The 23,099-nt window shown below is 39.7% G+C and overlaps 1 protein-coding gene across 1 annotated transcript in view; it reads left to right on the top strand.

Moving 5' to 3' along the window:
- aff2 (AF4/FMR2 family, member 2) overlaps positions 1–23,099 on the top strand; it is a 689,661-nt gene that overhangs the window by 447,641 nt on the left and 218,921 nt on the right. The window contains exon 9 of the mRNA XM_034181164.1: positions 21,954–21,991. Within this exon, the coding sequence (XP_034037055.1) occupies positions 21,954–21,991 (38 nt within the window). The remainder of the gene's footprint in view (positions 1–21,953; positions 21,992–23,099) is intronic.

The raw sequence follows: 23,099 nt of genomic DNA, 5'->3' as shown, positions 1-23,099 counted from the left end.
GCGTTGCCTGTGCTGCTTCATGGCCTGTTTGGTGCCTGGATTGGGGCACTCCTTCTGCTGAATCACCTCTAAATTAGTTACACATTATTCACTTTGTGTGTTTCTAGGAATCCGCTAGGGTGCGTAGCTACTAGCTCTTAGCCGATTTAGCATGGCGGGCTTCTCCTGTCTCTCCCGTACTTTTCTGCTCTGGGTGTGAAATGTTTAGTTATTCCTCGGCCTCCTTTAGCAGTAACGGTACTGTAATAAGTGTAGCTTATTCGTAGCTTTGGAGGCCAGGCTGGGCGAATTGGAGACTCGGCTCCGCACCGTGGAAAATTCTACAGCTAGCCAGGCCCCTGTAGTCGGTTGCGGACCAAGGTAGCTTAGCCGCCGTTGTTCCCCCTGGCAGATCCCGTGCAGTCGGGAAGCAGGCTGACTGGGTGACTGTGAGGAGAAGCGTAGCCCTAAACAGAAGCCCCGTGTACACCGCTCAACCCTGTCAACATCTCTAACCGTTTTTCCCCACTCGACGATACACTCGCCGAGGATCAAACTCTGGTTATTGGCGACTCTGTTTTGAGAAATGTGAAGTTAGCGACACAGCACCATTGTCAATTGTCTTCCGGGGGCCAGAGCAGGCGACATCGAAGGACATTTGAAATTGCTGGCTAAGGCTAAGCGGAAATTTGGTAAGATTGTAATTCACGTCGGCAGTAATGACACTCGGTTGCGCCAATCGGAGGTCACTAAAATTAACATTAAATCGGTGTGTAACTTTGCAAAAACAATGTCGGACTGTTGTTTCTCTGGGCCCCTCCCCAATCAGACCGGGAGTGACATGTTTAGCCGCATGTTCTCCTTGAATTGCTGGCTGTCTGAGTGGTGTCCAAAAAATGAGGTGGGCTTCATAGATAATTGGCAAAGCTTCTGGGGAAAACCTGGTCTTGTTAGGAGAGACGGCATCCATCCCACTTTAGATGGAGCAGCTCTCATTTCTAGAAATCTGGCCAATTTTCTTGGATCCTCCAAACTGTGACTGTCCAGCGTTGGGACCAGGAGGCAGAGCTGTGGTCTTATACACCTCTCTGCAGCTTCTCTCCCCCTGCCATCCCCTCATGTACCCCATCCCCGTAGAGACGGTGCCTGCTCCAGACCACCCATAACAGCCAAAAATCTATTTAAGCATAAAAATTCAAACAGAAAAAAATAATATAGCACCTTCAATGCACCACAGACTAAAACAGTTAATGTGGTCTATTAAACATTAGGTCTCTCTCTTCTAAGCCTGTTGGTAAATGATATAATAATTGATCAACGTATTGATTTATTCTGCCTAAAGAAACTGGTTACAGCAGGCTGAATATGTTAGTTTAAATGAGTCAACACCCCCGAGTCACACTAACTGTCAGAATGCTCGTAGCACGGCCGGGGCGGAGGATTAGCAGCAATTCTCCATTCCAGCTTATTAATTAATCAAAAACCTAGACAGAGCTTTAATTAATTTGAAAATGCTTGTCTCTTAGTCTTGTCCATCCAAATTGGAAGTCCCAAAAACCAGTTTTATTTGTTATTATCTATCGTCCACCTGGTCATTACTGTGAGTTTCTCTGTGAATTTTCAGACCTTTTGTCTGACTTAGTGCTTAGCTCAGATAGATAATTATAGTGGGCGATTTTAACATCCACACAGATGCTGAGAATGACAGCCTCAACACTGCATTTAATCTATTATTAGACTCTATAGGCTTTGCTCAAAAAGTAAATGAGTCCACCCACCACTTTAATCATATCTTAGATCTTGTTCTGACTTATGGTATGGAAATAGAAGACTTAACAGTATTCCCTGAAAACTCCCTTCTGTCTGATCATTTTTTAATATCATTTACATTTACCCTGATGGACTACCCTGCAGTGGGGAATAAGTTTCATTACACTAGAAGTCTTTCAGAAGCGCTGTAACTAGGTTTAAGGATATGATTCCTTCTTTATGTTCTCTAATGCCAGTATACCAACACAGAGCAGAGTAGCTACCTAACACTCTGTAAGGGAGTTAGAGTATCTCGTCAATAGTTTACATCCTCATTGAAGACAACTTTGGATGCTGTAGCTCCTCTGAAAAAGAGAGCTTTAAATCAGAAGTGTCTGACTCCGTGGTATAACTCACAAACTCGTAGCTTAAAGCAATAACCCGTAAGTTGGAGAGGAAATGGCGTCTCACTAATTTAGAAGATCTTCACTTAGCCTGGAAAAAGAGTTTGTTGCTCTATAAAAAAGCCCTCCGTAAAGCTAGGACATCTTTCTACTCATCACTAATTGAAGAAAATAAGAACAACACCCAGGTTTCTTTTCAGCACTGTAGCCAGGCTGACAAAGAGTCAGAGCTCTATTGAGCTGAGTATTCCATTAACTTTAACTAGTAATGACTTCATGACTTTCTTTGCTAACAAATTTGACTATTAGAGAAAAATTACTCATAACCATCCCAAAGATGTATCGTTATCTTGGCTGCTTTCAGTGATGCCGGTATTTGGTTAGACTCTTTCCGATTGTTCTGTCTGAGTTATTTTCATTGGTTGCTTCGTCCAAACCATAGGCATGTTTATGGACCCCATTCCTGCCAGGCTGCTCAAGGAAGTCCTACCATTATTTAATGCTTCTAATCTTAAATATGATCAATCTATCTTTGTTAGTTGGTTATGTACCACAGGCCTTTAAGGTGGCAGTAATTAAACCATTACTTAAAAAGCCATCACTGGACCCAGCTATCTTAGCTAATTATAGGCCAATCTCCTACCTTCCTTTTCTCTCAAAGATTCTTGAGAGGGTAGTTGTAAAACAGCTAACTGATCACCTGCAGAGGAATGGTCTATTTGAAGAGTTTCAGTCAGGTTTTAGAATTCATCATAGTACAGAAAACAGCATTAGTGAAGGTTACAAATGATCTTCTTATGGCTTCGGACAGTGGACTTATCTCTGTGCTTGTTCTGTTAGACCTCAGTGCTGCTTCTGATACTGTTGACCATAAAATTTTATTACAGAGATTAGAGCATGTCATAGGTATTAAAGGCACTGCGCTGCGGTGGTTTGAATCATATTTGTCTAATAGATTACAGTTGTTCATGTAAATGGGGAATCTTCTTCACAGACTAAAGTTAATTATGGAGTTCCACAAGGTTCTGTGCTAGGACCAATTTTATTCACTTTATACATGCTTCCCTTAGGCAGTATTATTAGACGGCATGCTTAATTTTCATTGTTACGCAGATGATACCCAGCTTTATCTATCCATGAAGCCAGAGGATACACACCAATTAGCTAAACTGCAGGATTGTCTTACAGACATAAAGACATGGATGACCTCTAATTCCTGCTTTTAAACTCAGATAAAACTGAGTTATTGTACTTGGCCCCACAAATCTTAGAAGCATGGTGTCTAACCAGATCGTTACTCTGGATGGCATTTCCCTGACCTCTAGTAATACCTGTGAGAAATCTTGAGTCATTTTTGATCAGGATATGTCATTCAAAGCGGCATATTAAACAAATATTGTAGGACTGCCTTTTTGCATTTACGCAATATCTCTAAAATCAGAAAGGTCTTGTCTCAGAGTGATGCTGAAAAACTAATTCATGCACTTATTTCCTCTAGGCTGGACTATTGTAATTCATTATTATCAGGGTGTCCTAAAAGTTCCCTAAAAAGCTTCAGTGGTTTCAGAATGCTGCAGCTAGAGTACTGACGGGGACTAGCAGGAGAGAGCATATCTCACCCATGTTGGCCTCTCTTCATTGGCTTCCTGTTAATTCTAGAATAGATTTAAAATTCTTCTCTTACTTATAAGGTTTTGAATAATCAGGTCCCATCTTATCTTAGGGACCATCGTAGTACCATATTACCCCAATAGAGCGCTTCGCTCTCAGACTGCGGGTTACTTGTAGTTCCTAGGTTTGTAAGAGTAGAATGGGAGGCAGAGCCTTCAGCTTTCAGGCTCCTCTCCTGTGGAACCAGCTCCCAATTCAGATCAGGGAGACAGATACCCCTCTCTACTTTTAAGATTAGGCTTAAAACTTTCCTTTTCGCTAAGGCTTATAGTTAGGGCTGGATCGGGTGACCCTGGACCATCCCTTGGTTATGCTGCTTTAGACGTAGACTGCTGGGGGGTTCCCATGATGCACTGTTTCTTTCTCTTTTTGCTCCGTATGCACCACTCTGCATTTAATCATTAGTGATCGATCTCTGCTCCCCTCCACGCATGTCTTTTTCCTGGTTCTCTCCCTCAGCCCCAACCAGTCTCAGCAGAAGACTGCCCCTCCCTGAGTCCTGGTTCTGCTGGAGGTTTCTTCCTGTTAAAAGGGAGTTTTTCCTTCCCACTGTGGCCAAGTGCTTGCTCATAGGGGTGTCTTTTGACCGTTGGGGTTTTACATAATTATTGTATGGCCTTACCTTACAATATAAAGCGCCATGGGGCAACTGTTTGTTGTGATTTGGCGCTATATAAGAAAAAAGTTGATTGATTGATTGATTGATAAATGTAACCATTTAGACTTTACATTCAGTTCACAATTTGATAATCAATCTGTCATAACCATTTGGAATGGGAAAGTTACGTAATGTATGCTAATAAAAGTTGGCTTCTTCTTCTGGGCTTCTATACTGTGCTTTTGCTAGTGTTTGTGTTGCTGCCCCCAGTGGTCAACAATTTACGCAGCACAGCATTAAAATCCTAGAGCAACATAGATCCAGCATTTGTACTGCACCTATTTGTGCTTAATCCATACGTCTGAATACTTCTATGAAAAGTTTGGAATCGATCAGCTTGGACGTGGGCTTAGAAAAGTCTATAAATATACAGACTGCTCTGATATTGCGTATGCAGAGCATCTAGTGGTAGAACAGGAAAACTGCAAGAGCATACAAACATTTTTTCCCCCTTGAATTAATAAGTGCGCATTTAATAACTGTGTTGAGTTAGAAACAGATGTGTGGCCTCATTGGTGACAAAATCTGCAAAAGATGCCTATTTGAACTAAACAGCAGATTTTTACCATCAACAAGCACCTCGAACTCCACCTGCTAATGCAAGACATAAAGAAAATACCCCCCCTCGTGCAATATTATATTAATAAAAATCTACCCACATTATCATCACTGCTCAAATTTAATTAGGAACATTTTATCTGAATAAAGAGCCCCATGATGTCACAAAGGATTCTGTTAGAAATGTAGCAAAAAAAAAAAAAAAAAAAAAAAAAATCTAAGTATTCCATTAATTGCAAAGTCTTACGTTACCTGTTGTGGTGAGCGGATTGAATTTTCTTACAGCTTAAGTCTAAAATAAGAAACATCATGACACCATTAAGTGAATGGATGGTGCCTGTGGTAAGCTACAAAACTATACAGGTGGATGGGCCATCGCCTCCTAGTGGCACATTTCACTGCTGTGCCCACACACAGGCACCTCCAATTTTGTTTCACAAAAGTCTCAGCAAACGTATGTATGTTTTCATATGTGGCTAATTGAGGATGATTCTGAATGCAAATGACCATGAACGTCCCCGAGCATGTACTTTAGAATGTGTGGGATTTATCAACAGCTGATATTTAGAAATGTGTCTATGAATGGTGTGTTTGATCTGTTTGATAAGTACATAGTACTTACACACATACTAAGTGTTGTTCATATGACAGCATTTAGACTAGGGTTTGGACGACGAAGGAAAATAATTAGTCGACTAGATGGCGACTAAATTTGACATTGAATGAATGAAGCCAATTTCAAATCTTCATCGTGAAACTCAAATGTGACACTGATTTTAACAAATATAAGCACAAAATCACAAATACAAAATCAGCATTAGCATGAAGACAACACCTGCATAGTCCACCTGTTTGAGCTGACAGGTTCACCTGCTGAGGTTCAAACCCTCTTCACTGAGTGAAGGCGGTGACACCAGCTCCAGCAGCTCTGTTCTTTAAAGGCTTAAATGAACTTAATAAACGGCTTTCAATGAGTTGACAAATAAAAACAGTTGGTCGGATGTCAGCTAGTTGTAGTTGGCTATTACGAGGAGTCGTTCCATCTCTAATTTAGAACCTTTTCTACACAGTTTGATAAATAAGGTCCTGAAGAGTGTCCCTGGTTTGATGTAAAGATACTTTTGGCTTGTTCCAGTTGATGATGAAAAATGAATGTCTACATTAAACAAAGAATCAAAGTGAATCAGTCTGTGTATGGACATACGTCAAGTTTTATAAGGGAGACGACCTGCAGTATATTTACTGAGGTACAGAACATGTCCTCTCCAAGTCCTTCTGTGTTGATGTCTTCTTGTCAGTCTTTGTCTTTGCACAAGTGTGCCAGACACCACACACACACACACACACACACACACACACACAGAATGACTGAAATAAACACAGGGAAGTGAGAACATAGACAACAAGCTTATATAAGTTAGCGGGACAGACAGCGAGAAAGAAATTCAGTGGGAAAAAACAAAGACAGATGAGACAGGCTGAAACAGCACAGACAGAAGGCAAAGATAAACAGAGGAAAGAAAGAGAGATCGAGTGAGAGACAAAGACCGAGAGAGGAGAGAGGAGAGTTGAATTTAGTGGCATTTTTGTTGTGCTGTTAACAGGCTTAGAGCAAATGAGTTCACAGTGAATTATCAAGCGTTTATAGCCTGAAGTCAAACACAACACACACACGTACTGTGTATCCATTCACACCACACACACACACACACACACACACACACACTGTCATTAGTATGCTGGCAAGGGCAGCAGAGGAGTATGATGAATATGTTTTTGGCACAGAGGAAAGAGACAGAGGAGGGAATTGAAAGAAAGAGGAGAGGAAAGGGGGATGGATGCAGGGAGAGGAGAGGAAATGAGAAATGAAAGAGAGGAGAGGAGACACAGCGGCTCTAATGACTTTAGAAAGTGACAGAAAACAGCAGCCCAATTACCACTGCAGGACTGTCCTTTGTCTCACTGCCTCTGTCTCCATTTCTCTGTGGAAGGTTGTGATGACAGATCACCTTGGTCAGAGCAAAGACAAGCTTAAAAGCTCCGTCTTCATAGAAAGTACGGCTGCAGTAGTTACACACGGGGCCGCAGCTGCAAAAACATTTAGACAGATTTTATGAGGCCTTTCTGTCCACGTGACTGCTGCAGCTTTACACCTTAAATCAAATTTGAAAAATAAACACTTTCCAGAATAAGTAAGTAAGTAAGTAAGTCCCTTCGGCTGCTCCCTTGTTTGCACTCGGGGTCGCCACAGCAAATCCAAGGTGGATCTGCATGTTGAATTGGCACAAGTTTACGCCGGATGCCCTTCCTGATGCAACTCCACATTACATGGAGAAATGTGGCAGGGGTGGGATTTGAACCCGGAATCTTCTGAACTGAAACCAAGTGCATTAACCACTTGGCCACCATTGATTTTCTTGATGTGAGATTACAAAATACAACATATTTTAGAGGCAGGCAAAGAATTAAAGGAAAATCCCAAATTTTGATTTTAAAACAGATGCTTTAAACATACTGCATGATGCACTTAATTATCATCATTATAGTCTGATATATATATATATATATATATATATATATATATATATATATATATATTATATATATATATAGATAATATATATATATATATATATATGCCCCTGCCCCCCAGGAGAACTTTTCTCCTGCAGCAGGAGAACGTCGCTGAGGGAAAGGTTCTCTTGTAGCGTGCCACACAGCAAGCGCTGCAGGAAGAGCAGGAGAATGCAGGTATGAGAAAAAACACAGCTGGCGGAAAAGAGAACTTTTTCCTCTCGCGGGAGAACTTTTCCCATAGTCGCGCAGCGAGCGCTGGGGGAAACGTTCTCCCACAGTCCACACCAGAGAACCTTGGTGCGCTGTCCCACGGAAAAGGTGTGTTATGAGGAACAAAAAAAACCTACTGTGTGAAACAGCGGACAATTCTCTTTTCTTACCCACAACAACAGACACAAGTGACATCTTTAAATGACTTTGACAGAGGTTGATGAATAAACTGTGGACCCGCTGCTTTTAAATCAGTGGGTCCACAGCCAATGTAGAGAAATGATCATTTTCCTGTTACACACCCTCGGAAACAGCATAACAGCCCAACTATATATATATTTAAATCGATCTTTGGGTGTATGAATCGATCTGTGGGAATTAAAATGAGAAAAGTAAGACCCTTCGGCTGCTCCCTTGTTTGCACTCGGGGTCGCCACAGCATGTTGAATTGGCACAGGTTTTACGCTGGATGCCCTTCCTGACACAACTCCACATGAAATGGACAAATGTGGTAGGGGTGGGATTTGAACCTGGAACCTTCTGAACTGAAACCAAGCACATTAACCACTTGGCCACCGCCCCTGTGGGAATTAAAATGATTTTCAATCCAGCCCTAATTCATTATTCTACAGTACAGAACATTAAGCAGTAAAGTGAAAAATAAAATAATCAAAACTTACAAAAAAATGACTGGGACCTTGAAAGACCCACAGTAAAGAGCCATTATCTCCAAATGATGACAGTGAGTCTTCACAGAAGTGGACAACCTTTTGACAAACTATCCAGGAAGGGAGAGCGAGGTAGTGAGTCAGTGAACGAGTGAGCGGACGGCATCGACAAAGTCAGGATAGTTATTGAATAAAAATGAACCAAACAATCTGGCTGCTGTCATTCTGTGAACAGCATCGGCTGCAGCAGAACTGAAAGGTGACAACCATGCTGGTGGTGCAGCGAACATCCCATCAGTTAATGTAATGATACAGGCTGATTGTTTCTATGACAGATATTGATGTGCCATTAAAGTTATGCAGTTCAACAACATCAGGCTTCATACAGCATGTGTTTTGATTTGTAATATTATGTCCTCTAGTGACAATGCTTTAGGTTGTTCAGTGTCTCTGATGGTCACAGGGTTGGGTGACCCCAAACACATGATGCTTAGTATGTTGAGGCGTAATGAAGCCTCTAAACTAAAGCAGTGGAAGGAACACAAACACTTCATACATTCACTTGAGAAAAAAAAAATCACATTGTATGATTTTTAAATAATTAATTTACATTTTATTGCACAAAATAAGTATTTGATCACCTGCCAACCAGCAAGAATTCTGGCTCTCACAGACCTGTTAGTTTTTCTTTAAGAAGTCCTCCTATTCTGAGCTTGTTTAAAAATCATACAATGTGGTTTTCTGGCCTTTTTTTTTATTCTGTCTCTCACAGTTGAAGTGTACCTACGATAAAAATGACAGACCTCTGCAGGTGGGACAACTTGCAAAATCTACAGTGTATCAAATATGTCTTTGCCTCACTGTACCAGCAGTAAAACTCAAGACCTGCAACAAATAATCCACCGATTAATTATTAATCAATTATTAAATTAATTAGCAACTATTTTGAAAATTGATTGTTTTGAGTTTTTTGTTTATCCAAATTCTGATCTGATTGATTTCAGCTTAAGTGTGAATATTTTCAGGTTTATTTTATTACTTTCTTTACTTCTTTCTGGCAGTAAACTCAATATATTTTGGCTGTGGATAAAAAGGCAGCCCAGTCTCACGTTTTGTTTTGGTTTTTTTGCTCCCACCATGAAATGAGTCAAATTTTCGTGACTGGGTTTTTTAACTCACTATTACTAACCCGACTCCTAACCCTAACCCTAACCTGAACCATAACCTAATCCTACTCATCCCCCCCACCCCACCCTAACCATAACCACCCCAACCCCCCCACTTCACTTTTAATTTTGTGCAGCCATCATGGAATGAATTAGAATGAATTCATGCTGCCGTGACAAAAATGAGGTGCTTTTTGTCCCAATACCGCAAACCAATAGATTTATGTATATTTCATGGTGCTGAATCACGACTTGCTGTGAGACCAGGTTGTAAAAAGGCATCACCTTGGTCTCTGGAAAACAATATTCAACATTTTTCACAGTTTTCTGACATTTTATGGACCAACAACCTAGTCTCACGGCAAGTCATGATTCAGCACCACGAAATACACATTAATCTGTTGGTTTGCGGTATTGTGACAAAAAGCACCTCATTTTTGTCACAGCAGCACAAATTCATTCTAATTAATTCTGTGATGGCTGCATACAATTAAAAGTGTAGCGGGGGGGTTGGGTGATTATGGTTAGGGTTGGTGGAAGGAGTAGGGTTAGTAATAGTGAGTTAAAAAAGCTCCGTCATGAAAATTTGACTCATTTCATCACGGGAGCACAAAATAAAAGTGAGACTGGGCTGGGACCTGTCAGAGCTCCAGCATTCCTCTGTGGAGAGAGGAGAACCTTCCAGAGGGACAACCATCTCTGCAGCAATCCACCAGTCAGAACCGTATGATAGAGCGGCCAGACGGAAGCCACTCCTTAGTAAAAGGCATATGACAGCCCACTTAGAGTTTTCCAAAAGGCACCTGAAGGGCTCTCAGACCATAAGAAACAAAATTCTGTGGTCTCAAGAGACAAAGACTGAACACTTTGGTGTGAATGCCAGGTGTCATGTTTGGAGGAAACCAGGCACCATCCCTACAGTGAAGCATGGTGGTGGCAGCATCATGCTGTTGGGATGTTTTTCAGCAGCAGGAACTGGGAGACTAGTCAGGATTGAGGGAAAGATGAATGCAGCAATGTACAGAGACATCCTGGATGAAAACCTGCTCCAGAACGCTCTGACCTCAGACTGAGGCGACGGTTCATCTTTCAGCAGGACAATGACCCTAAGCACACAGCCAAGATATCAAAGGAGTGTCTTCAGGACAACTCTGTGAATGTCCTTGAGTGGCCCAGCCAGAGCCCAGATCTGAATCTGATTGAACATCACTGGAGAGATCTGAAAATGTCTGTGCACTGACGCTCCCCATCCAACCTGGTGGAGTTTGAGAGGTGCTGCAAAGAGGAATGGAAAATAGATGCACCAAGTTTGTGGCATCATATTCAAAAATACTTGAGGCTGTAAATGCTGCCAAAGGTGCATCAATCAGAAGTATTGGGCAAAGGCTGTGAATACTTATGTACATGTGGTTTCTTAGTTTTTTTTAATTTTTATTAAATTTTCAAAAAAGCAGATGAGATCTCAGAGACTAAGCAGAGCAGGATCTGGTTAGTACTTGGATGGGAGACCTCCTTGGAACACCAGCGGCTGTGTGTGTTTCCCCAGGTAAAACTGGAGTTGCACCAGGAAGGGCATCTGGTGTAGAACCTGTGCCAGTTACCAATGTGGATCTGGCTGTATCCGCTGTTGTGACCCTGAACGTACGAGGAGCGGCCGAGTGAACAACAAGAAGTTAAATTTTCAAAAAAAAAACTTTTTCATGTTGTTATTATGGGGTGTTGTGAGCAGAATTTTTAAGGGAAAAAATGAATTTACTCCATTTTGGAATAAGGCTATAACATAACAAAATGTGGAAAAAGTGAAGCGCTGTGAATACTTTCCGGATGCTCTATATTTTCTTGAAGACATCAGACTGGTATTTGTTTTTTTGTTTTGTTTTTTTTGTCATGCACATATCTTTTACCAAATCCTACAACTAATTTTTTTTGTTTAATTTGTTCTCTCAGGCCGTCTAGTTGTCTGGTCTGAGCAGTTAATAACATCCACCATAAATAAATCAAAACTCAACTTTACAGTAAACAAAGCACCTTCAGTCACTTCTCCCTGTATTTGGAATTTGGAGCTCTGTTGAATTATTGTCATTAGTTACAGCATCATAGCTGCTCTTGCTACCTTCTTTACAGCCTCTGCATATCTGCGGCCCTGTTCAGTTTTGACACATTGACTCTTCTCATGTATTTAAAGCTGCCCAAGACCGCTGAGAGCAGGCAGGTGTGAGTGGTTACATAACTGGAGGTGAGTTCAAGGGAGCTGGGAGAAATGAACACTGGTGCAGACATGACAATGTGTGGAGTTAATGAGACAGTGACGAGTCTGTGTGTGCGTGGTGGATTTTGGAGACAAACAAAATCAGTGTTACTGGTGAATACAGCACAATAATTTCAGTTTTTGTATTTGACACTTTCTCTTCACCAAGTACAGTCCATTTCTGGAAAATGTCCACGGGAAATTTAAAGAAATGAAACAAAGATAAACATGGTGTGATGGTACAGTGATGAGCACTTTCAGTAAAAAGGGCCTGGGATCACTTCCCACCTGGTACTTTCTGTGTGGCATTTGAATGTTCTCCTTGTGTTTTTGTCTGGATTCAGTCCAGGTGCTTCAGCTTCCTCCCACTTACAAAGAAATGCAGGTTAAGTGACTTGAAAACTTTAAATTGACCAGACCAGACAACTACAAAAAGAAGAGCGAAACTCTTTATGGTCCTGGTGCTTCCTGTCTTAATGTATGTTTGTGAGACCTGGACACTAACCGGTGGCCATAGGTGATGATTAGATGTCTTTGGTCCTACGTTTCTTCAGAGGATCCTTGGGTTTTGTCAGAATTACTTTGGTTGAAGTGACTGGTTACTTTGAGAGACTGTATGAGCTCTATAACTTCCATTGTGAGGGAATGTCAGCACTGACATTTTGGCCATTTTACTGGGCAGCATCCAGCACATAGGTGCCTCACTGTTTCTGATTTCAGTGGTTGGAGAAGTCCAAGGGGATGCCCACATTTCATCTGGCTGTGACAGTTAAATGGTTTCTGGTGGGGATGAATGAATGAATGAATGAATGAAAATGAATGAATGAAAACTGTTTATTTCGAACATTTGATACAACAACAATTACAAGATAGATCAGTAAAGACAACAACAAAAAAGTTCCTACTGTGTACCCAACATGTCCAAATGGATGGACCAGTTATCTGCCTGGTGGTTGCCTCGTAGGACCCAGCGTGATTCTGTTGTATGTCTGTCAGTCACCATTGAAATAAAAGTCTTTAGTGAACTCTTTGTATCAAACATCCAATAGGAATACAGTCAAATTTGAAGCATAAATTCTTCTTGCTTTAAGAAAATCCAGTTGTTGCTGTAATTTCAGCATTCCAACGTTCCTGTAAAGGTTGCATCAGAAATTCAGGATTATGAACCTTTTGTTTGGGTTTTAGCAATGCCTCATAAAGTGTCTCACACAAAGTATAGCGACAATCAAAGAGGTCATTGTTTAGTTACTCTTCGTTATGGTGTGGGAGTATTTAAAGCCGTGTTAAAACGGTATCACAAGGCCTCATGTGCAATAACGCTGATGTGTTTCACCCACAAAACAATGGCAAAAGAAGGAGGAAAACGTTCTGGAGATCTTATGAATACACACGTATCGTGAAGAATGTTAAGTCTGTAAACCGGGAAGATCGGAATTGTTTTGCTTGTAGGAAAAAGATGTGAGGCAGGGTTTTGGGTGAATACATACTAGTCGGCTTGTTCTTTATTGAAATGGAAATAAAGCCACCAGCTGCTTGAATATATTCAAACAAAGATCCTCTCCATGATCCCTTTAAGTCTGCCAAAGCCATAGGTTTTTAGAGGTTTGTTGTTGTAGCCTGCAGCTGTACGCATCGATCTCTCAGAATCTTCACTGGTCCACCTAATCACCTCACTCCCAAAGAGAGAGAAACAACATGCCAGCAGCAAGAAAAGTCCTGTTTTTCTTCAGATTCAGTGGCTGAAGGCAAATTAATGACTGGTATTTGTTGATTGGAATCACTTGTTATATTTCTGTTATGTTAATTGGTGTAGTCGTGTAAAACAGAGTCAGAGTTGACAGAGTGAGACCAACAGAACCAGAGGATGAGACGGGAGGAAGGATGTCTGTGCCAAACCAAAACAGTCCATTGTTTTACTAAAAGGCTGGAACATACCAAATAAAGTCCTGAACAAAGGGTGGAGTGAGAAGAACAACTCGACCTGAAACAAGGGACTGAGTGGATGAAGAAATGTAGATTTGTGTCAAACACCAAATTACAACATAATGAAAACAAATGGACAGTTTCCAGCTATGGAATTCTTTTGGATCATTTATAGGAGACCACCAACTAAGAAGAGTGTGAGATTATAGAAATGTTTGTAGTCATAAGTCATGAATCTCTGAGACAAGATCAAATTAAAACATGTCTCACAGTGAGAAGCAAAGGGATAAAAGGAAATTATTTGTGAATGTTTCTGAAGAAAAACCCCATAACACAACAACAACAACAAAGAGATGACAGGAAAAGGTGGGCAGCACTGTGGATTAGTGGTTAGCACTGTTGCCTCACAGCAGGTGCTCCGGCTTCCTCCCACATCCAACGACACGCAGGTTAGGTGGACTGGAAACTTTAAATTGTCCGTAGGTGTTTGTGCGGGTGTGAATGTGTTTGTTTGTCCATATGTAATGTTTCCTCACAACAGGAAGGTCTTGGGATCACTTCCCGCCTGGTCCTTTCCTTATGGCCCCTTCACACATAGCATGGGTAATAGGTAAGAATCACATGAAAACAGCCCGAATGAGCGAACTCCGAAAACATCAAGCTGACGTCAGGAGGGTAAATGGGTAAATACTGTTCATACTGCCATGAACACTGCCATCTACTAGATGGCAGTGTTCATGGCAGTATGAATACCAAGTGCCACACATTCACACACAGTGTGGGCACAGATAACCAAAAATTAACTTCGATAACAGATAATCAGATAGCTGAAAAGTTATCTTCGATAAAGATAAAACAATAAACCACCCAAAAATTTATTGGAAGTTACAGATAACCGATAGATAACTTCTAATATCTCTGGCACATTTACAACTACTAGTAAAACAAATTTAATAGCTACTAATAATATTAAAAATAACAACAGACCCAAACAATAAGACCATACTTTTTTCTTTCAACATCGATCTCTGCTCCCCTCCACAGCATGTCTTTTTCCTGGTTCTCTCCCTCAGCCCCAACCAGTCCCAGCAGAAGACTGCCCCTCCCTGAGCCTGGTTCTGCTGGAGGTTTCTTCCTGTTAAAAGGGAGTTTTTCCTTCCCACTGTAGCCAAGTGCTTGCTCACAGGGGGTCGTTTTGACCGTTGGGGTTTTACATAATTATTGTATGGCCTTGCCTTACAATATAAAGCACCTTGGGGCAACTGTTTGTTGTGATTTGGCGCTGTATAAAAAAATTGATTGATTGATTGATTGATTCAGCCCCTGCTGGAAGCTCTTGTTTATTACAGCCCTCCGAGCACAGAGACACTCTGAGAGCAGCCATAAAGCTAGCCCTGTATCAATTATAAAGGTCCGGTCATGCGGAGGTCTTGAAAAATAAAGTCATATTGAAATAAAGTCATAAAGTCAATCTTCCATTCCAGCTTATTAATTAATCAAAAACCCAGACAGAGCTTTAATTCATTTGAAAGCTTGTCTCTTAGTCTTGTCCATCCAAATTGGAAGTCCCAAAAACCAGTTTTATTTGTTATTATCTATCGTCCACCTGGTCGTTACTGTGAGTTTCTCTGTGAATTTTCAGACCTTTTGTCTGACTTAGTGCTTAGCTCAGATAAGATAATTATAGTGGGCGATTTTAACATCCACACAGATGCTGAGAATGACAGCCTCAACACTGCATTTAATCTATTATTAGACTCTATTGGCTTTGCTCAAAAAGTAAATGAGTCCACCCATCACTTTAATCATATCTTAGATCTTGTTCTGACTTATGGTATGAAAATAGAAGACTTAACAGTATTCCCTGAAAACTCCCTTCTGTCTGATCATTTTTTAATAACATTTACATTTACTCTGATGGACTACCCAGCAGTAGGGAATAAGTTTCATTACACTAGAAGTCTTTCAGAAAGCGCTGTAACTAGGTTTAAGGATATGATTCCTTCTTTATGTTCTCTAATGCCATATACCAACACAGAGCAGAGTAGCTACCTAAACTCTGTAAGGGAGATAGAGTATCTCGTCAATAGTTTTACATCCTCATTGAAGACAACTTTGGATGCTGTAGCTCCTCTGAAAAAGAGAGCTTTAAATCAGAAGTGTCTGACTCCGTGGTATAACTCACAAACTCGTAGCTTAAAGCAGATAACCCGTAAGTTGGAGAGGAAATGGCGTCTCACTAATTTAGAAGATCTTCACTTAGCCTGGAAAAAGAGTCTGTTGCTCTATAAAAAAGCCCTCCGTAAAGCTAGGACATCTTTCTACTCATCACTAATTGAAGAAAATAAGAACAACCCCAGGTTTCTTTTCAGCACTGTAGCCAGGCTGACAAAGAGTCAGAGCTCTATTGAGCTGAGTATTCCATTAACTTTAACTAGTAATGACTTCATGACTTTCTTTGCTAACAAAATTTTGACTATTAGAGAAAAAATTACTCATAACCATCCCAAAGATGTATCGTTATCTTTGGCTGCTTTCAGTGATGCCAGTATTTGGTTAGACTCTTTCTCTCCGATTGTTCTGTCTGAGTTATTTTCATTAGTTACTTCATCTAAACCATCAACATGCTTATTAGACCCCATTCCTGCCAGGCTGCTCAAGGAAGTCCTACCATTATTTAATGCTTCAATCTTAAATATGATCAATCTATCTTTGTTAGTTGGCTATGTACCACAGGCTTTTAAGGTGGCAGTAATTAAACCATTACTTAAAAAGCCATCACTTGACCCAGCTATCTTAGCTAATTATAGGCCAATCTCCAACCTTCCTTTTCTCTCAAAAATTCTTGAAAGGGTAGTTGTAAAACAGCTAACTGATCACCTGCAGAGGAATGGTCTATTTGAAGAGTTTGTCAGGTTTTAGAATTCATCATAGTACAGAAACAGCATTAGTGAAGGTTACAAATGATCTTCTTATGGCCTCGGACAGTGGACTCATCTCTGTGCTTGTTCTGTTAGACCTCAGTGCTGCTTTTGATACTGTTGACCATAAAATTTTATTACAGAGATTAGAGCATGCCATAGGTATTAAAGGCACTGCGCTGCGGTGGTTTGAATCATATTTATCTAATAGATTACAATTTGTTCATGTAAATGGGGAATCTTCTTCACAGACTAAAGTTAATTATGGAGTTCCACAAGGTTCTGTGCTAGGACCAATTTTATTCACTTTATACATGCTTCCCTTAGGCAGTATTATTAGACGGTATTGCTTAAATTTTCATTGTTACGCAGATGATACCCAGCTTTATCTATCCATGAAGCCAGAGGACACACACCAATTAGCTAAACTGCAGGATTGTCTTACAGACATAAAGACATGGATGACCTCTAATTTCCTGCTTTTAAACTCAGATAAAACTGAAGTTATTGTACTTGGCCCCACAAATCTTAGAAACATGGTGTCTAACCAGATCCTTACTCTGGATGGCATTACCCTGACCTCTAGTAATACTGTGAGAAATCTTGGAGTCATTTTTGATCAGGATATGTCATTCAAAGCGCATATTAAACAAATATGTAGGACTGCCTTTTTGCATTTACTCAATATCTCTAAAATTAGAAAGGTCTTGTCTCAGAGTGATGCTGAAAAACTAATTCATGCATTTATTTCCTCTAGGCTGGACTATTGTAATTCATTATTATCAGGTTGTCCTAAAAGTTCCCTAAAAAGCCTTCAGTTAATTCAAAATGCTGCAGCTAGAGTACTGACGGGGACTAGAAGGAGAGAGCATATCTCACCCATATTGGCCTCTCTTCATTGGCTTCCTGTTAATTCTAGAATAGAATTTAAAATTCTTCTTCTTACTTATAAGGTTTTGAATAATCAGGTCCCATCTTATCTTAGGGACCTCGTAGTACCATATCACCCCAATAGAGCGCTTCGCTCTCAGACTGCAGGCTTACTTGTAGTTCCTAGGGTTTGTAAGAGTAGAATGGGAGGCAGAGCCTTCAGCTTTCAGGCTCCTCTCCTGTGGAACCAGCTCCCAATTCAGATCAGGGAGACAGACACCCTCTCTACTTTTAAGATTAGGCTTAAAACTTTCCTTTTTGCTAAAGCTTATAGTTAGGGCTGGATCAGGTGACCCTGAACCATCCCTTAGTTATGCTGCTATAGACGTAGACTGCTGGGGGGTTCCCATGATGCACTGTTTCTTTCTCTTTTTGCTCTGTATGCACCACTCTGCATTTAATCATTAGTGATCGATCTCTGCTCCCCTCCACAGCATGTCTTTTTCCTGGTTCTCTCCCTCAGCCCCAACCAGTCCCAGCAGAAGACTGCCCCTCCCTGAGCCTGGTTCTGCTGGAGGTTTCTTCCTGTTAAAAGGGAGTTTTTCCTTCCCACTGTAGCCAAGTGCTTGCTCACAGGGGGTCGTTTTGACCGTTGGGGTTTTACATAATTATTGTATGGCCTTGCCTTACAATATAAAGCGCCTTGGGGCAACTGTTTGTTGTGATTTGGCGCTATATAAAAAAATTGATTGATTGATTGATTGACTTATGGTTTTGATTTATAAATAACATTAATACCAATAGAATAACTCCATTAATGCCAATTCTGTCATTTGTACAAAGTTAAAGTATAACATATATCTTTTAATGTTGAATAATGCACTAATTCTGGGGTTTCATAAAAAAGAGACAGATCGCAAAGGATTCTGGGTAAACGTGCCTCTGCTAAACACTGATTGGTTCAGTCATTCATTATGTAAACCAACACATTAATGTGACGTCTGTTGCGTGTTGGTGTTTAAATGTGCTTTTGTAAAATATTCCATTTTTTTATTTGTAAAAACGGGCATTTTTACGGAGCTCTGGAAGTGTCATCACAAATTTTTTTGCATGTTTTTTTTTGCATTTTTTTTCATTTGTTTGCATTCTCTCTTTACAACATTCATTTGATGTTGTAAAACATACTTTACACTGTGCAAGATGATTTTTCAGGAATTTTTGCAGGAATTTTTTGGACCACGTTTCAGGTTAATCGTGCGTCCTGCATCGTGTAGTGTTCATGGAGTATCAAGCTGTGGTCAACATCTGACGACCACCTCCTGATCGCCGATCGTATGGTCGAATGAGAATCAAACCTGTTTGATATATTATTGTGGTCAGCCGTCATGAGGTTATCCTGCTGCTGAAAGCTACAAGCAGCATCCAACCGTTTGCACTGTGCCTGTGCAAACACTGCAGAGCTGTCTTGTAATAATGTTATTATTATTATTATATTATTATTATTATTATTATTATTATTATTATTATTATTATGCAGTTGTTTTGTTTTTAAACTTCATTTGTAAAAAAAAAAAAAAAGCCATTTACAAAGCAAAAATTTGATTTGACAATCATCTTTCTTTTTTCTTTAACATTTATTTCATTCATTTAAAAGGAAAAAAACAGAAAAAAAAAAACAGAAATAAAGCATCACAATCACCAGAATGAAAAGGAGCAGAGAGAAGAACAAGTCTTATATCTGACATAACCGGGGTCAAAATAAATAGAACACTGCCATGAACACTACTGGCCAGTAGATGCTAGATGGCAGTAGAGGCTTTCAAAACAAATTCTAGATAATCCCTGTCTGTTCACATTTAAAATGCGTGGAATTTAACAAACGCAATTAAAAAATCAATGTCTATAAACACAGAGAATATATACAAGAGAGTTTTAGGCACTAGAGTTTAATGCTGTTGTCCGTGGAGCCTGAACAGAGTGTCTGAAATGCATTTGTCCTGTCGTGACGTACTGAGATTACATCATCCTACCCATAATGCACTGCGGGGCAGAGCATGTGCTCACAAAACCTTAAAAATTAACACATTACTTTAAAACTAAAACATATCTGATATTTTTACTTTATACAACTTCAGACATGACAGTAATTTTAAATAACTTGTCCAAAATTAGTTTGGTTAAAATTTGAACCATAAATTAAAGATGTATGCCTCTGGATGACTTGGGTCATATTGCCAGCATATCAGTATGGTGTTAAAGGAAATGGGTTTTTTTTTCTTTTTAGGGCTGTTTTTTCCTTTGTTTGTAGAGGATTGAGATGCTTTTTATACAAGTAGTTTTCTTCTGTTTGCAAAGGTTATAACTGTGTGTCTGTTACAAAACTTTTAACAGGTGGGTGCTGAACTAATTTTAAAAATGCTTGTCGCTGTTTAGCTTTGTTTATCGGTTTAAAAGTTATCGGACAAAAATCCATCGCAAGATAATTAGTCCGATGATGGTCTTTAAAGTTATCTTAAAAGATAATCCGATAATGAAAACGTTATCTTTGATAATTATCTGTTATCGGATTATCGGAACTGTGCCCACCACTGCAAATACAGATTTATTTGTAAAACCCACCACACGTTTCAGTAAGTTGTGTGTTATACCGACCAACCAACCACTCATGTCAGGAAAGTGATTTACCCATAATGCACTGTGGCATGTGTGTCTAAACAGTAAAACCTTCAAAATTAGTGCATTACTTTAAAACTAAAACATGTAGCTGATATGTTCACTTTATAAAACAACAGACGTGATGTTAATTTAAATAACTTGTCCGGAATTAGTTTGTTTAAAATTTTAACCATTAGTCAAAACTGTCTGCCTGTGCATGACTTTTGTGATATGCCGGTGTGTCTGTATGGTGTCAAGAGAAACTGTCTTTATTTTTCTCCTTCTCCTTTCTCTTGCTCTTCTCTTCTCTTCTCTTCTCTTCTCTTCTCTTCTCTTCTCTTCTCTTCTCTTTCCTTTCCTTTCTCTCTGGTCACCAGGTCTCTTTTGCTGAGAAAATGTTCATTTGACACAGAAGCGCTGGCTCATTGTTGTGTCAGTAGCTGCTAGTGTACTGAAGTCAATACTGAAAGTTATTGGTTTAGCGTTTATCTGTAACTTCCGCTAAAATTTTTAGGGGTTTATCGGTTTAGCTTTATAAAAGGTAACTTTTCACTTAGCGGATTAACTGTTATCAAAGCTAACTTTTTGGTTAGCTGTGCCCACCACTGCCTTTAAGTGCTGAATGAGACGTGGCCCATGTTTGTCTGGTTCCTGTGCAGCTCTACTTAACAACACTCCTCATCCTTCACTCTGTGGATACAGGAGCACACTATAAGACGTGCACTGTGTTCCGCATCTCTTCTGGAATGCGCTTTTGTGTTACATTGAAATGACAGTACAGTATATTGATAAGGCGTGATCAATCCATATCGTTGTTTCCAGCCCCCCACCCCCAACGCTTAAGACAAAAATGTCACAAAAGAGTCCAAAATCATGTTTATTTAAATGTCAGAAATGGAGAAGTAAAATGAATAAATATGATAATCATAAGTCAAGGATGTAACAGAAAGAAAATGATAGAAGGAAACATTTTCAGGCAGATCTGGATCAACACCAAAATGTTCAAAACTCTTTTCTTGGCACAGTTTGCATGTATAAAGGTTGGTTGGGCTCCTTCTGTGACTTTTTCTTTCATCTTGAACATAGTTAGTCAGACAGAGGACTGATGGTATAACCTTTGCACGTCTGAGGTTATACCATCACCTCCCTCTGTCAGATGGAATAGTTTAAAAAAAGTTTTCTGTTTGTTCCTCGTCATTCAGAGCTGAAAAGAGAAATGGAGCAGGATTGAAATACAACATTTAGAGCAGAATGAAATGGAAAAACTAGATCGTGTTGATTTACACTGTAGTTAAGACAGAAAGGGATTTTCTGTCCCATCTGTTGTTTAATCTAAATTGAACATTACAGCAAAATGATACGGTTGCATATGAATAATAAAGAATAATGTCTAGTTTATTTAAGAAAGATGAATGAAAGTGTAGCAATGGAGGATCAGTAAAAACATATGTTTCATCATTCATCTTCACATGGATTTATCATGCACCAAACAGTTGGACTTTTGTAATGAGTAGCATCACATTTCATGGAGGTGATCAGGCAGCAAACTTTGAGAAGGGAAACATACTAAATGACTTTTACCATGTGTTGCACATTAGTCTTTATCTCATACAGATGCATTCATTTTAGCTTGTGCTCTTAAAATGTCATACGTCTGCAAAATAAAAGTGCTTCTTATTTCTATTTGCATTGACAGGTGTCTGAAAACCCCAAAGCCAGAGGCACAGCTGTGAGGTAAGACACCGAGCCCCATCCTTTGTTCCCCTGCTGTGATTTGTTGTTTTATTTGTTTTTGCAGTCTGCTCCAGTGGGACTTTTTTGTTTGTTTGTTTTTTGGTTCCACATCTGTTCATGGTTTGTCTGAAGCATTACTCAAAACGTACTGGACCAGTTATCATACAGTTTGGTGAAAACATCCCACCATGCCAAGAATAAGAATTATTCAAATGTGAGTGTATAATATGAGTATATAGACAGATGAAGAAATGTCTTTAGCTCATTGTCATTTCATTACTTACTGTGTTCTTCACAATAAAACAATTTTATTGTAATGCCATTATTGGGCATTTCCTGTTTAAATGGTGCAAATGCTGGTGCTCAGTTCTCCCTGCCACATACAGCCTCATCTGGAACACCGTAATGTCTACATCATTCAGTTCAGGTTAATTTATTAATACAGTGTCAAATCACAACAATGCTGCCTCAAGGTGCTTCACACATGTAAGGTCTAATCTTACCAAGCCCACTGAGCAAGCACACAGGTGAGAGTGGTAAAGAAAAAGGAAGGAAGAAACCTCAAGCAGACCAGACTCAGAGGGGTGACTCACTGCTTAGGCCAAGTTACAAACAAAGTAATTATTATTTATTTCATTTTGAAGTGATTTACAGTCAGTCTTTGACTGAACAAAATAAGTAACAAATAATAAATACATACCTTGCAATGCAACTAAAATCCCACAGATTTTACTTCTTAAGTGACACACAGCAGTCTAAACTGGTACCATATCTTTCAAGTATTGAGCACAACAGGATTTTTAACATTGATCTTGGTTGGAAGAGAGGAACATATAAAAACTGGAATAGAAGAAGAGGAGCAAGAGTGGGCTTCCAACTCACACAGGATAAACTGGGAGATTCAACCCAACAACATATTTTATGAATGTGTGTTGCCCAGTAATAGAATTGCAAATTGGGCAATGCAAGCCCACTACTAAAATTACATCTTTGAAGCAATGATTTACAGATCTGTGGAGGTCTCACATCCAGAATAAAGGAACTAATTTATTTTCAAGGACTCAAAAAAGTATTTTGGCAAAAATAAAGGAATTGATTTAAACAAGGC

Source organism: Thalassophryne amazonica, chromosome 11 (genome assembly GCF_902500255.1).
Source record: "Thalassophryne amazonica chromosome 11, fThaAma1.1, whole genome shotgun sequence".
NCBI classification, from domain to species: Eukaryota; Metazoa; Chordata; class Actinopteri; order Batrachoidiformes; family Batrachoididae; genus Thalassophryne; species Thalassophryne amazonica.
This window is presented reverse-complemented; position numbering and strand designations above follow the sequence as displayed.